Source organism: Phocoena sinus, chromosome 3 (genome assembly GCF_008692025.1).
Source record: "Phocoena sinus isolate mPhoSin1 chromosome 3, mPhoSin1.pri, whole genome shotgun sequence".
Taxonomy (NCBI): domain Eukaryota; kingdom Metazoa; phylum Chordata; class Mammalia; order Artiodactyla; family Phocoenidae; genus Phocoena; species Phocoena sinus.
In genome coordinates, this window is record NC_045765.1 from 144,987,485 (window position 1) to 145,003,539 (window position 16,055).

Consider the following 16,055-nt stretch of genomic DNA (forward strand, 5'->3'; position numbering starts at 1 on the left):
ATCAAAATAACATATTGTGTATGGCTTTATAAAGGTAGTCAGTCAGCCATCAACAAGTGTTGTTGAACACCTGTGGACACGTATGAATGTGACAGTGTGTGGGGCTGAAAATGCAGAGGAAGCAAGGCACAGGTTACTCGGAGACTTGGATGATGGTATTCAAGAAGGAACAGTGGCAGTGGGCCAGATGTCAGGGACTTCCTTCTTATTTACAGCTCTTCTACTTGGTTAAATACGGTAGTTACCATCGAAACTAAGCTGCACTGATTGTCTCTGGATTATCCCTGGATTAGTCATCTAGGTAAGGCTAGTCATTATAACACCCAACCTCTCTCTGTCTCAGAAGCTTAACAACCAAAATTTGTTTCTCACCCATGTCCCAGTCCGGTGGGCATCAGAAGAGGACTCAGGACCCTTCCATCTATGGGCTGTACTAAGCCCGTACGACTGAAGTCTTCCATTTCATCATCCTCTGGGCAGTAATGGATCAGAGAGAGAGAGAGAGAGAATGTGTGAATATCTTACAGACCAGGACTAGACGAAAAGTACATAATTTCTGCCCACTTTCAGAGGCCCCAACTCCTTCACCTGCCTCTAACTACAGGAGAGCCCATGAAGCAAACTTGAACTCTCTGCCCAGAAGGAAAAGGAGAACCAAATTCTGACGGACACTGGAAGCTTTTGCTACTCCTGTGGTCTCCCAGAATTCTAACCAAGATGTAGAAAAAAGCAGGAATTAGAGAGGAAAAATGCTTTCGACACATTCTTGAGAATTTCTTCTTAGATATTGCAACTTTCTCAGGTGTGCACACAGCCCGCTTTCAGTGCTCTAAAGATTCTCCCATCAGGCACTTGGCCAAAGCACTTCATCTCTCCAGGCCTTAGTTGCCCAACCTGTAAAAGGGAGAGGTTGGATCAGAATCCTTCCATGTCTTTTGGCTCCTTTCATATCCAAAATGCCATGATTCTAGAACTCCTGCTGTTCATTTCCTCTTGAGACAAATAACCAGGGAGCCAGAGAGGTAATGCCAGTTGGTCAACAATTTATTGTTTTTAATTTTATTTTTAACTTCCCTTCTCACTTCCCAAGACCACATTTCTAGAAATGGAAATATACATAGTAGACCAGGTTGTTACCAATGTAAGAGTGATGATTATTTAAGTTGTTTTGTGTTTGGATGAACAGCACATTCACAGACACATATATAACACACACAGAGATCCCTCTGTGAAAACATAATCTCGTCTGAACAGTCTTGTGAGACATATGTTCTCCTCCTACTGCTCTTGCCCTGGATTAGTCAGCTCTGCAGTGGTAACAAATGGTGCTCTCTCAGTGGCTGACAACACATTTCCCTTTTGCTCACTTTACGTAAGGACTGTGGCTCAGCAGCAGGTTGGCCGTGGCTCTGCTGGGATTGGCTGGACTCAGCTGAGCTTATCTGGGCTCCACCTGTTTTCTCATTCTGGAACCCAGATGGAGGGAGTAGGTACCATGTGGCACATCCGGAGGACATATGGAGAACAAGAGCAGGAAGGCCTCAGCCAATAAATACAATACCATGCAATTGTATTTAAGGCTCTGTTTGGGTACAGCAAAAACAATCACAACCACTCACATTCCATTGACTAGAGTTTTTCATGTGGCCAAGTCCAAATTCACTGAGATGAGATGTGTACTCCACCCACAGGGCGCATGGGAAGCCTTAAAGAAAAACGCACAGCATAAGAGTTGTGAGTTTAAGTTTTATTCAAGGACCTTACTGAGGACTACAACCTGGGAGACAGCCCCTCAGTAGCTCAGAGGGAACCTTTCTGAAGAGGTAAAGGAGGAGAGAGTTTATATATGATTCTTGGCTAGGAAACATGCAATTCAGTATACATCTTGTAAAAGATTAATGCTGAAGTGAACACACTACCATATATAACATAGACAACCGACAACAAAGACCTACTCCATAGCACAGGCAACTATACTTATATCTTGTAATAACCTATAATGGAAAAGAATCTAAGATAGATAGATAGATTTAACTGAATCACATTTCTGTACACCTGAAACTAACACAACTTTGGAAATCAACCAACTATATTTCAATAAAAATTGAGAAAAAAAAAGATTACTGCTGGTCCCAAGAATGGATATCTCAAGTTAATGATTTTTTTGCTCTTCTACGTGTGGGAAGATGCAAGAATCTGGGTTCATTAAAATTCTCCCCGATCTGTGCATCCAACTATCCAAGGGGCTGTTGTTCCAAAACCAAGTGCCTCATCCCATTTTTCATCCTTTGTTCCTCTTAGGGTGCACTGCAGTGGCTGACAACTTCATCTTTGTAGAGTTGGGGAGTGAGCAAACTCTTTGTTCTTCTTTGTTTACACGAGTGTGTCTAATGACAATGTATGGGGGTATGGAATCCTCTGACTGGGAGGGAGCAAAGAGTTGGGGACTATAATCCAATCTGCTCACACCCCTATTGCCTCCACTGAAATTCTAATGGCAACATTTCCCATAGAAAGGATGCCACCCTACCTTAGTTCTTAGTTCTTCCACTGTGGAAAGTTCTTGGGTAGGAGAGAGTTAGGAGGGAGAAGCAGTCAGCAATGGGAGAATGGAGGAAATTTAACAAACATTTATATAGTCTTCATTGTAGACTGGGCACTATCTTAAGCCCATTACCAATACCAACTTGCTGAATCTTCATCCTAGTTCTGTGAGGTTGATCCGTGCATTATTCCCATTTTACAGATGAGGAAACTAAGGCACAGAGAAGTAAGTTACCTGTGATCACACATCTAGTAAATGACAGAACAGGATTCCAACTCAGATAATTTGGCTCCAAAATCTCTCTTCTTAAATACTCTGAAGGGAGGAGAAATGGGAGGATTCCAGCACCATGGATTAGCTAGTTGCTGATATGATACAATTTTAGGGGAGCAAGGAAACCAGTTTCCTCTGGGAGGGGCAGACATTGTTTCAGTAAGACATGATGTGTTTTCCAGAACATAGACAAAACTGAACATTCTGAGATGACTGGGATTTAGGCCACTGGCCTAGGCACTGTCCTGCACAGTCTCTGCTCTAATGGAGCTTACAGACTAGTGGAGGGAAACACACCATCAACAAAACAAATGAGGAAAAATATCACGGGTCAGTTGATGATATGAGCTGTGAAGAACAGTAAAGTGGGGTGGGGGATGAAGAATGTGGAGCAGTGCTGGAGATGGGGTTTGAAGACAGTGGTCAACGAAGATCTTGCTGATAAGGTGACATTTAAGCAATGGCCTGAAGAAGGTGAAGGAGATAAATATTAATATTTGATAAATGAATGAATGAATATTCAACCATATTTAAGTATCCTGGTGAAACAGGAAAAAAAAAAAAAAAGTTACCTTATTACTCAGACCTGGCCGGGCCCGCCCTCCCCTGGCAAAATTCAAGCTGATCTTCTGGTTGAGTCCAGGTGCTCTTCCTCCATCATGTGGCTGCTGCCGCTTCCAATTTCACCAATGAATTTCCTCCAAGGTGGAAGAGGACACACCCATGATCTCTTTAGATGGCCGAGGGATTTTTCTGGGAATGTGCAGGAGTCACATGGTAGCAATTGTTCACCTGCTCTGGGCTGCAGGGTGGGAGGAAGGGGGCTGATCTGAGCTGTTATTATTAGTCTGTGTGCCTGCACATGCATGTTGGATGAGGCTGAGCATATTTTGACAGGGAGGTGAGCCAGATGTGAAAACAGACAGGTAATAGAAATACTGAGCAAAATGGGTAAATGAGAAGGTGTGAAACCTTCGGAAGTGTGCAGAGATTAAACCTGGTTGATATCAAGAATGCAGAGGGGGACTTCAGGGGACTCCCCTGGTGGCGCAGTGGTTAAGAATCCGCCTGCCAATGCAGGGGACATGGGTTCGAGCCCTGGTCCGGGAAGATCCCACATGCCACAGAGCAACAAAGCCCGTGCGCCACAACTACTGAGCCTGTGCTCTAGAGCCCGCGAGCCACAACTACCGATCCCGCGAGCCACAACTACTGAAGCCTGCGCATCTAGAGCCCGTGCTCCGCAACAAGAGAAGACACCGCAATGAGAAGCCCGCGCACTGCAACGAAGAGGAGACCCCGCTCACCGCAACTAGAGAAAGCCCGCGTGCAGCAACGAAGACCCAATGCAGCCATAGATAAATAAATAAATAAACTTATTAGAAAAAGAAGAATGCAGAGGGGCGCTTTACTGCTCTCTAGGAATGAGACGGACCAGAATGAGAAGGGGCCAGGACCTTGAAATCTATCATTCCTCCCAAGAAGAGCAGGAGAGTCGACAATGAGAGGGACAGCGCAAGACGGAAGGGGTCAGGCGACAAGCAGAGCTGTAAGGAGGCAGCATCTGGGAATTCTGCCAGGCATTCAGAAAGACGGTCCAGCCACGCACCATGGATGCTGGGGCCAACAGAATACGGGGATGCAGGCTGGCCCTAGGAGTCAGCCACTGATCTGGGCACTGAGCAGAGAACCAGGGCCTGAAGGGCCTGTTATGGAAGAAATGGGGTCTTAACAGTTGACCACGCAAGATTCCAGCACCAGGAACAGAACAGGACCCGATGCAAGCCTTCCCTGGGCTTCTCTCACTGCATGGGTATTGTGCCCAGAGCCTGCAGGTGGAGCTCAAGTGGCCCCAGCTATGGAAAGCTGTGGCAGGCAGGTCAGGCCACTCTCCGGGCTGGGTGAATAGACACACACTGAAAATGTTCTATCACAGAAGCGCCAGGCTACCGTGAGAGGTGCACTTACGAGGGTCAAGGTGAGCCGAGTTTCTAGCTTACGGTTACGGGGGGTTCGTTTGTTTGATTTTGGTGTTGCGTACCATATCTAGAAAGCTAACGTGTTAAGCAATTGGAGGTCCCGCTAACCTCCGATGCAGTTGTCAACAGGAAGGAGCAAAATAATAACCTTGCAGCCTCAACAAACAAAGGCAGCAATGGGGGGAGTCTGACCAGGACCCCGAGGAAGGCCGGGTTAAGTCAGCACAGAGAGGGAGGCAGATGAGAGGAAAGGGAGGAGGGAAGGGATCCTGGGTTCACGAGGTCTCCCCCAGTCAGAAAGGGCTCCCTGCAAGCCTGCATTAAGCTGGCCTGAAAGTTTCAACTGCCCCCGAGTCCTCCTCTTCCATGGTGGGACGCCGAGCCCAGAGAGGTGGAGCGAGGGGTATGCTGGTCAAAGTTTAACAACTGCTCTTCCAGGAGAAAAAAAAAGAAAGAAACATTCTGATTTATAGCATTTGCCAATTCCCACCATAGAAGTACTCCCACTACGGCTGATTTCAAGCTAACAACAGGAAGCCCGCTGGCTTACAACATTCCTTGAAAATGTAACAGTTGCTGCCTGGTGTAGACCTACACCCCCGGGGAGAGTGCCCTTGACCTCGTAGCCCTCCTCACAAGGAACCCTCAGCTCAGGGCAGTCCTTTTAGGAAAATGCCCTTTCCAGACCCAGAGGATGGAGGCGGATCCAATCCTACCTCCTAACCAGTAGCTGCCTTGCCTAGTCCTTTATGCTATAATCAGGGCTCCTTAAGAATCACCTAAGTGCTTGTTAAAAACGCCCCTTCCAGTACCAGCTTGCAATCAGTAGATAAATAAGCCCTGGAGATCTCATGCAGAGCGTAGTCATTACAGACAACAATGTATTATAAACTTCAAAGTTTCTAGGCGACTGGATCTTAATTGTTCCCATCACGGAAATGATTGTTATGTGACTTGATAGAGGTTTTAGCTACTGCTGCACAGTTATATTCCAGTAACATTTTTTAATTTAAAAAATGCCCCTTCCTAGGTCCCACCCTCCAAAAATGTTGACCCGTTGTATCTGGGATGGGCAGTGGTGCTCAGAACAGACTCTAGAAGCAGTGCCCGAGGAACATCCACTGCTATTGAAGGACCATACCTAGATCCCCGCAGCACCCTGTATCAGAGCCGACTTTGGGAAGAGAGAGTGTGCTGAGAGAGCCCTTTATCAGAAAGAGGGATGCCTTAGTTGGCTCAGAACCCGTGGTCCCAAGGTCCTCTGACCTGTCCACCAAGCCATGGCTGGGCTGGGTTCTGTGCGTTGGAGCTTCTTGAAGGTAGGGGCCACTACTCCTTTGTAGCCATCAGAAGTGCAAAGCATGGCGGTTAACAACCCAGATCATGGAGCCCAGCTGCAGAGTTCTTCTCCCTCCATACACTGCTCACTAGCTGTGTGACCTCAGACAACTCATGGAGCCTCTCTGGGCTCCAGTGTCCTCATCTGTAAAATGGACGTATTCATAGAACTTACATCTCAGTGCCTAGCATGTAGTGTGTCCTACACGAGGGTTTGCTGATTTTATCACCACGCAGTTCTGAGCACACTGGAGGCTTTTAAGATAAGCTTGTTGGTTTAAACCGCTTATCCCCTTGGGCTTCCATTTCCTCATCTTTGACACGGGAGCCATGACGTAGTAGTAGGAACAATAATAGCTTTCCTGCCCGCACAGGATTATCGTAAGAATAAAGTATGACCGTGATGTGAAAGTGCTTTAAACACTACAGATCACCGTGTAAATGTTTTGTCATTTTGTCTTTGGTGTTGTTGTTAATTTGAGGCAGGACTCCCAGTCTAAAGACTGGATTCCCATTTCTGCTGTGCTGGCTGAGCTGTGTGATGGTGGGCAAAGCCAGCTACCTCTCTGAGCCTCGGTTTCCTCTCCCATCGAGGGAAACCTCCAAGCAGAGACATTATATGTGTTAGGCGGCATCAGTGGTTCCCAGCCCTGACTTTACATTGAAATCATCTGGAGGGCTTTGTTAAAATGTCCATGTGCCAGTGGACCCAATTCTGAATCAATCAGAACCTCTTGCAAGACATAGGAGTTTGTTCATTTAAGAAGTTCCCTACATGGTTCTAATGTGAATCCTGGACTGAAAACCACTGGAGTCTGGAAAAGCTTTGTAAGCTGCAAAACTTCATGTACAATTTGTGGATTTTTTTTTTTTTTTCTCTGGTATGCGGGCCTCTCACTGCTGTGGCCTCTCCCACTGTGTAGCACAGGCTCCGGACGCACAGGCCCAGCGGCCATGGCTCAAGGGCCCAGCCGCTCCGCGGCATGTGGGATCCTCCCGGACCGGGGCACGAACCCGTGTCTTCTGCATCGGCAGGCGGACTCTCCACCACTGTGCCACCAGGGAAGCCCTGTGGATTTTTTTAATTATGGTCTTATGAGGAACTAGTTCCTCTGAAAATCAGGCCAAAGGGCAATTTCCACCATCTGTCTGAAGTGTGCACTGACTGGGGAAAATTGAAACTCACCCAGTTCCTATTCTTGCCTTCAAGCCCAGGAGGCTGAGTGAAAATAAGCCTCTCTGAGAGCAAAGATGCTGCTGGGATGTTGCGGTCAGTGAGAGGAGTCGGTGTAATTGGATGTGGAAGCGATGCCTCCAGCCGTGGGGAAGCATTCAGTGTCCTGTTTTATTAAAGTGACTCCCGTGCAAAGGCACATACATCACCGTGAGCGATTTACCCCGATTAGGTTAGCGGCCAGGAGATCTTGCTATGTAAGTCCCCAGGTGCAGTACCAACGCTGATTTGGCTCCAGTTTGGACAAATCCGATCTCTGCTAATCGCGTACCTCTTACATCACACAGCTGTGGTCATGTACAGCATACTTCCTCTGCTTGGATGCATTTTCACAGACAGAGAGTCTTCAAGAAGTTCGAGAAGTGCTGGGATTCACACGAGAGGAGGGAGGGGGTGTCTGGAATCAGAGGTGGACATTTTCTAACTGTCTCTCTACTGTTTCTAGTAACATCCACACAGCCATGATGTTCTGACTAAACTGCTGGGTTCGACTGGGATGGTCATTTTACATAGAAGTGATTCCCTTATGGAAAGTGCCAGATGTTTCCCACCAAAGGATATCTCAGGACAGGGAATGAGAAGGCAACCTGTTTGAGAAGCAATAAAATGTAAACTTGATCACTGCAGTGATAAAAAAAAAAAGAAAAGAAAAGAAAAATAATAATGGATGACATATGAGCAAACGTCCTTCTGTGAAATTTCACAAACAAATGTGTAACTATGATTTCTGGGCTATGGACAGATAAACACTTCAGTGCTGTGGGCACATGTTTTCATGCAACGCAGGAAGAGCTAGGACTTTCACCTCCCCACCCTCAGGCCAGGGTTCTCCTAGCACTGTATCTGCAACATTCAATGTCTGCATTCAGGAGTGGCTGCCATGTTATCCTGAAAACATCTTCAGATTCCCCTGTAAAGACAGAACGCTAAACTGGCTCCAAGTCCAGTGTTTGACAATACTAGCACAGGACCAGCTCTTCTGCGTGCAGATTAGCATCCCCTATCTTAGATTCTTGTTCTGCTTTTTCTACTTTAAAACTTCAGTGATTCACTTATTCTCTCCACAGTCATTGACCATTGATTTGGGGCAGAGCTTGTAAAACGGCCTTAATCTTGAGCCTGGTGTGAAATAGCTAATCCTTCCTGCTGCTCTCCCCACCCTTAGCAGATTATGTCCTCTGCTTTCCAAACTAAATATTAGCATTCTATATTGGAAAGACATGCCAGATTCCTGGAAGTCAAAAGGTACCTGTGGGGTTCTGGCCCTGCTTTTTTAGCCTCAGGCCATCTAACAGGTGGAGCAACAGGTAAGGAGACCCAGAGGGCAGAGTACACCAACCCAGCAGACCCCAAAGGGAGCAGGTAACACAATCCCCAACATTTCAAACAATGGGTGAATGTATTTCAAATTTGTTTGCAAGAAATGAGATTGTTTGCATTTTTAGGACCAGACAGGCATTTGGAACTTAATTTGCATTTATAGTCAGGAGGTATGGCAGGTGGTGTCCTAACCATTGATGGTAGAGAACTGAAAATTGGGGAGGAGCGCAAAGTGGGTATGAGGTGTGCAGGGCTCCCCTGCCATCGGAGTCTTGATCGATCTTAGCAAAATCCAAAGTTTACCAAAAACTGGAACCCTCAAATGTCCATCAAGAGTAGAATGAGGAAATAAATTATGGTCTTTCATTCAATGTAATATGAATGAAGATGAATGAGGTGAAGTGAAAATGAATTTTGCATGAGTCCATGTAACAACAAGATTGAATCATACAACAATGTGAAATGAAAGAAGCCAGACACACCCACTCAAAAAAATGCATATTGTATGATTCTATTTCTATAAAGTCCAAAAGTAAGCAAAATTAATCTGCAGTGTTAAGTCAGAAGAGTGGTTCCTCTTGGGAAGGGTGGGTAGAGATTGGGGGGAGGCACCAGGGAGATTTCTGGGATGCTATTAGTGTTCTATTTCTTGACCTGATGGTAACATAGACATATTCACTTTGTGATAATTCATTGAGCAGAACACTTATGATTTGTGCATTTCCCATGTGTGACATTCTTTAAAGAAATTCAAATCTTGGATGGGGCCCTGCTTATCCATGGGAGTTGGGCTTCCAAGAGCTAGGTAGGTCTTCAGAATCCCTGCCCAGCATGCTAGGTTCATTTCTAGAGTCAGGGAAACTGAGTCAAAGTCTGAGTAGAGCATTGGGGCAACAGTAGCTGATGAGGCAAGACAAGGTGAGAATTGCGTTCACTTCAAGACCACCTGACACCAGGTCTTGGGAGCAAGTCCCACAAAATGGTAGGGCTGAGATTTCTGGCATTTGGGATTGGCTCAGGGTCTGGGTGAGCCAGCATATGCAGATAAAATCTACCAGGGGGTAAAGGGTGAAAGCTCAGGTCTGTTATATTTTTTTAACATCTTTATTGGCATATAATTGCTTTACAATGATGTGTTAGTTTCTGCTGTATAACAAAGTGAATCAGCTATACGTATACATATATCTCCATATCTCCTCCTTGCGTGTCCCTCCCACCCTCCCTATCCCACCCCTCTAGGTGGTCACAAAGCACGGAGCTGATCTCCCCGTGCTATGCAGCTGCTTCCCACTAGCTATCTATTTCACATTTGGTGGTGTATACATGTCCATGCCACTCTCTCACTTCGTCCCAGCTTACCCTTCCCCCTCCCCGTGTCCTCAAGTCCATTCTCTACGTCTGCGTCTCCACTCTTGTCCTGCCCCTGCTTTCTCAACTCTTGGCCTGTGTTGATGAGACTTGGCTTAATGGAAAAGAGTGATTAAGGGAAGCGTTTGGACAGAGAATCTGAACCGGATGAGCATTAATGCAGGGCAAGGTGAGGAAGAAGAGGGTTTGTGGGGTCATACCAGAGTGGGACATAGCACCGTGAGAAGGCATATTTGAGTAAGATTACTGAGGAGCATAAAGATGGGAGGGTCTCTGAGGATTCAGAAGCGAGGAAGCTAAGACAGTTTGTCATGGGCAAGGCGTGGAGGCTGCTGACTTGCTACAGACCTGCTTTTCAGTTTTAATTTTTGCATTTTTAAACCACAGTCACACTAGGGGAGCAGAGGAGTGAAACCAAGATAACTGTCCTCTGGTGGGAGTATAGGGCTAACTTCTTCCTAGTTGGACTCCAAATATTCGGAGCCATTTACCACTATAACCATCACTAAAAGCGGTCTGTGGACACTCTTCAGATGTTCCAGCCCCACTTAGAGTGAATAATCTTGACCAAGATCCTGCTGCAATGGGGGAGTTGACTCAGACAAAAACAAAATTTTTTTTTAGTTATTTACACTTTTTCTATTGAAGTATAGTTGGTTTACAATGTTGTGTTAGTTTCTGGTATACAGCAAACAGCAAAGTGAGTCAGACTTCAGATCTGAATATAGTATCTGACCCAAATATTCATTTTTGGATTCTTTTCCATTATAGGTTATTACAAGGTATTGAATATAGTTCCCTGTGCTATACAGTAGGATCTTGTTGTTTATGTATAGTGGTATCTGTTAATCCCAACCTCCTAATTTAACCCTCCCCCCGACCTTCCCCTTTGGTAACCATAAATTTGTTTTCCATGTCTGTGAGCCTGTTTCTGTTTTGTAAATAAGTTAATTTGTATCAACATTTTTAGATTCCACATGTAAGTTATATCATATTATATTTGTCTTTGTCTGACTTATTTTACTTAGTATGATAATCTCTAGGTAATCCACATTGCTGCAAATGGCATTGTTTCATTCTTTTTTACGACTGAGTAATATTCCATTGTATATATACACCACATCTTCTTTATCCATTCATCTGTTGATGGACATTTAGATTGTTTCTATGTCTTGGCTATTGTAAATAGTGCTACTGTGAACATTGGGGTGCATGTATCTTTTCAAATTAGAATTGTTGTCCTTTCCGGATATATGCCCAAGGGTGGGATTGCTGGATCATACTGTAACTCTATTTTTAGTCTGAGACAAAAACCAAATTTATCCCCAGCCTCATGTCCACCAGCCATAAAAATGATCAGTGGACAGCAGGAGGTATGCCTAGTGTGGGGAGAGACCACAACAGATGGTCAGGTTAACAGTCAGCACAGTAAAGTGGGCAGTTGAGGTTATCTTTCTCTCTGAAGGTTTACTTACCCCACTGTGTTTACCCTGCTGGAGAGTCAGTTGCAGGATGAGTTGGGAATCATTATATATTGAAACACAGTAATGAGACCACTAGGAGTGTGTCCAATTCCCTAACATGGGGGTTTCAAGGCGTCAGAAACTACCCGTGGCTAGTCAACAGATTCCAGGATACCTTAGGAAATCCCAGAGGAGCTTACTTCTTTTTAGTTTATAAAATGCTTCCTGAAAGCATTTTTATTGGAAAACTTTATTTAGGAGAGTTTCTTTGAGGCTGGACCAGCATACCAGGAAGCATAAGTAATGAAAGTATCTGCTCCTGCCTGCTCCACCCTGCTCCCCATCCAGGCATTTCTTTTTCAAAACCCGTGGAGCCCTGATTTGGAAGAGCTGTCTAGTTAGTACGTGACCTCGCCCAAAAGGTGTGATTTATAGCAGTTGATCTCAAGTATTTTGATGCAAAAAGAGAAGGGAAGTTTCAATAAAAGGATATTATGGAACTTCTTCAGCCAGTAGGTAAAATTCCCATCCCCAAGCCAGGCTGAGATCAGATCTTTAGGACAAAAAAACTCTTTCAGGTCTAGATGGATCCAGTGAAGCTGGATTAGGGAGAACAGCAGTGTTTGAGATCCTCAGGCACAAGTATGGCGGTTGAGCTTGTTGAGTCTTGGCTCTGTTGACTCCACACCCGTTCGAGGCTGGGGTGCTGTTCACCTTGACTCAGTCACTGTGGTCTCCACCGTCTCCCCCATAGAATGGGGAATAATTGCACGTTCATCACACACTGTCCACAAATGAGGATGGTTCGTCAGACGCTCTCAGATTTGCCAGATTCCTCTCTCCCAATGGCACGTGACTGACAATTTACTACGCCTTTCTACACTTCCATTTCCTCTTCTGTTAAAAGGGGTGGTAATGGAGAAAGACAAATATCAGATGATATCACTTATATGTGGAATCTTTAAAAATGATACAAATGAACTTATTTACAAAAAGGAAACAGACTCATAGACTTAGAAAACAAACTTATGGTTACCAAAGGGGAAAGGTTGGGGGGAGGGGTAAATTAGGAGGCTGGGATAAACATATACATACTACTATGTACAAAATTGATAATCAACAAGAACCTACTGTATAGCACAGGGAACTCTGTCCAATATTCTGTAACAACCTATACGGGAAAAGAATCTGAAAAAGAGTGGATATATGTATACGTATAACTGAACCACTTTGTTGTACACCTGAAACAGCATTGTAAATGAACCTACTCCCATATAAAATAAAAATTAAATTTAAAAAAGGGGGGATTGTAATAGCCCACGTTACGCACAGGGGTATTGTGAGGGCTCAGTGCAATCTGGATGATTAAGACACTCAGCGCAGGGACTTTCCTGGCGGTCCAGTGGTTAAGACTCTGCCCTTCCAATGCAGGGGGTGCGGGTTCGATCCCTGGTCAGGGAACTAAGATCCCACATGCTGCGTAGCACAGCCGAAAAAAATTTTTTAAGACACTCAGCACAATGCCTGGCCCATGGTAAGTGTTCCATACATAGGGGGAATGACTTGAAACCCATTATAAGCCTTTAGCATCTTGATTTAATTAGATGACCCTGAGGGGTTAGATAGAGCAGGTGGCTTAGAACGTGTAACCTGGGAGGATATTCAAAAAGAATACTGAAAAAGCAACTACAAGGTTCCCAAAGAACGGGATACTGGCTACTTCACAGGAGTTGTTACTGACCCAGGAGCTCCAGTTATGAGAGAGTCACTTGATGGCGCCCGTGCGCACCGAACCTCTACTGTCACTAAGATTTCTATTTCCGAGTACATCGCAGAGGGAGTAGTAGCAGGTGGAAGGCTTCAAGAAGTTGTCTGTTAGGTGGTGTGAGGCTGGCAGATGGTGATCCACCCTCTGACCGGGAGGAATGGACAAAGGAAGGCTGGTCTTTTCAGGGCTCATCAAACAGCACTCAGTCATTTCCAACGTCCCTAGATGGGCAGCCTTGCCCCTGGATGCCCTTCACCTGATTTAAAAAAAAACCCATAAATTTTAAAGGGAAAATGTAAGCCATGGGTTTCCAAGAATTTACACTTACTTCATCAAATCTATTGTTTTCTGAGAGTTGTGTGGAGTCCAAAAAGACTAATGAGCCTTTTCCAAATGTCTTTAAAAATCCTTTTTTCTTAGAAGAACATTTAGAGGCTTTAAAAGTTGTTCCAAGGGTAAAAATAATAATATAATAAATTTCTCAAAACTCTCAACCCCTGCAGGTTCAAAATTTGCTTAATTCTTCAAACCCAAGGGACTTGAATTATTACTGGGATTTGTCATTTCTTGTTTATGGGGTTTTTCCAAAGGGGAGAAAGGAACCATGTGGAGGTTCACTAGAGTTCACTGCATCGTTCACAGCCATGCCCATAGCCCAGAAGGCTTCCAGAGTCTTCTCAACCTGAACCTTCAGGCGAAGCCCCCCGTTACTTGGTGGCATCCGTGAGGCCAGGTTGGAGTTAAACTGAATGCACTGACTTTTTCAGCCAGGCTTAATTTTGGCTGGAGGATCAAAGCCCTCCCAGAACAATTCTTTTGTAGGGACTACAATCTATGTCACGTAAAACAGGTGATCTATCGTTAGGTGACTGTAGGGTGCAAAGAGAACAATTTTTCCTTGGGGTGTGTGCAAAGAGCCAGCTGTGGCTGGGCTGCCCTTGAACGTTGTCATCTGATGACCTCTGGTGGTGGCATTTTTCCCAGCATGTGTGCAGCGACGCTTCTGAGCCAAGCCATCCTTGTCACATTTTCCTACATTCCTTTCCTCCTGTTTTGTTATTCACGTTCAGCAAGGAGCAAGAATCAGTTGCAAACACCCAGAGGGTGCATGTGTCTAACCGACTGTCGTTTCAAAAAAGTTGCCTGTGCCTTCTCTTTCAGTGAACCTCTGATCCATTTCCTGTGGAAAGAGAAGGGAGCCAACATGAAGGAAAATGTGGCATCCACAGTGGTTTTCATTTTGCTACTGTTTCTCAACACCAACCTTCTGAATGGTAAGTAAGAGACAGTCCTGTTCTCTTTCATTCCCTGGGGTGTTTATATGAGAGGAGGGGAGAATCCATCACAGTCCTCTTGCAATGCAGTTACGAGAAATGAAAATGTCCATGTCATTTGCGGCTATTAAATTATTTACAATATTTTGGGGATTAAAACGAATGCAAAAGAATGAATGCAATTAGTGCAAAATCCTGTCACTATGCTCTGACTTCCATCCTCATTCTGGGAGTGCAGGGAAAGAGTTCTACCAACAACAGACCAGAGTTTCAGTTCAGGTTCTGTCCCTTACTAGCTGTGCAACCTTGAGCCAATTACCTAACCTCTCTGGATTTATACATTTTCAAAGTGAGAATAGTGATGTTTCTTCCACGTCAGATGAAAAGGTGTGTGACAAAAATCTTTGAAAACCTGAAAAGAGTTATAAGGGGATTGCTGTTACGTGGTGGGAAATGGGTAGAGAGCCAACTCTGTTATGGGGAAATGAAATTCACAACTAGACTAGAGTGTGTGAGCCTGTGTGTGTACATTTCAGTGTATCTACCACTGCGTATTTCTGGGTGTGTATACTTTTGTATACCTGTGTATATCTTAACTTCCCTATATGTGCCTGATTGCAAATGCTTCTCTGGGTATACCTGTCTATGTACACATTTGTGGGTGTATATTTCTGTGTATGTACCTGTGTGTGTACCGGTGTATACTTCTACAAGTATGCACCTGTGTATATTACTCCTCTGTGGTATGTGGGTGTGCTTCTGATATGGGCTCTATTTGAGCGTGTGTGTGTGTGTGTGCCTGTGTGTGGTGTGCATTTTACAGGGATAGTGAGACAGTCCATTCATTGTAACCATCTCCTCTAAAGTGGGTGAAAGAAACATTTAACTAATTATAATTTCACAACTTTACCCTCCTCTCTTGAGCTTCCTCCAGGTACTATTAATAACCAGTGAAATGTGAGAGAGAGAAGCTTTCAGAGAAAAAGGACCGCAGAGATCAGTATAATCCATAAGGAAATTTTAAGTATTCAAATAATCAACAGTGGCCTTAATTGGTTTCTAAATATGCCCATTATTGAGCCATAAGTTTTGTGCTTTTTTAAAAGTAAACTTTCCTTTCTACCTCACATACTCCTCCCTATAGCCACAACAACAAACAAACAAAAGATCGCTTCATCCTGTGAAATTACCCTGAAGAAATGTGCCCTAGAGGACAGCAACATTACAAACATTGGCAGAGCTGGCCCCAGGCTGTCTGGCGTGGACCGTTTTCGGGGGGCTGGGAGGTGGCTGGGCTCCGGCTGACACGCAGCCTGGTGACTTCGGCCCCAGCCTGTGCACCGCATCGTCCCATTCCATTCAGTTCTTCTTTCCAGCGGTTTTGCCTAGTGCCCTGTCTTCCCACCTGTGTTCTCCTCCAAACTTGCTCTTTCTGACCTGCTAGCAGTTCTACCCGGGAGGCAGCGTGAGGGGTGAAGGGCAAGTGTGGCAGA

General features: G+C 44.9%; 1 protein-coding gene across 2 annotated transcripts in view; it reads left to right on the forward strand.

The window, feature by feature from the left end:
• The window catches only part of PRLR (prolactin receptor), a 164,216-nt gene that overhangs the window by 132,992 nt on the left and 15,169 nt on the right, over window positions 1-16,055 (forward strand). The window contains exon 3 of one of the 2 annotated variants that reach the window (XM_032628362.1): window positions 14,450-14,562. In XM_032628362.1, the coding sequence (XP_032484253.1) occupies window positions 14,493-14,562 (70 nt within the window). In that variant the 5' untranslated portion in view covers window positions 14,450-14,492. Of the gene's footprint in view, window positions 1-14,449; window positions 14,563-16,055 lie in introns of those variants that run through there. The other variant, XM_032628363.1, reaches the window with a different exon arrangement.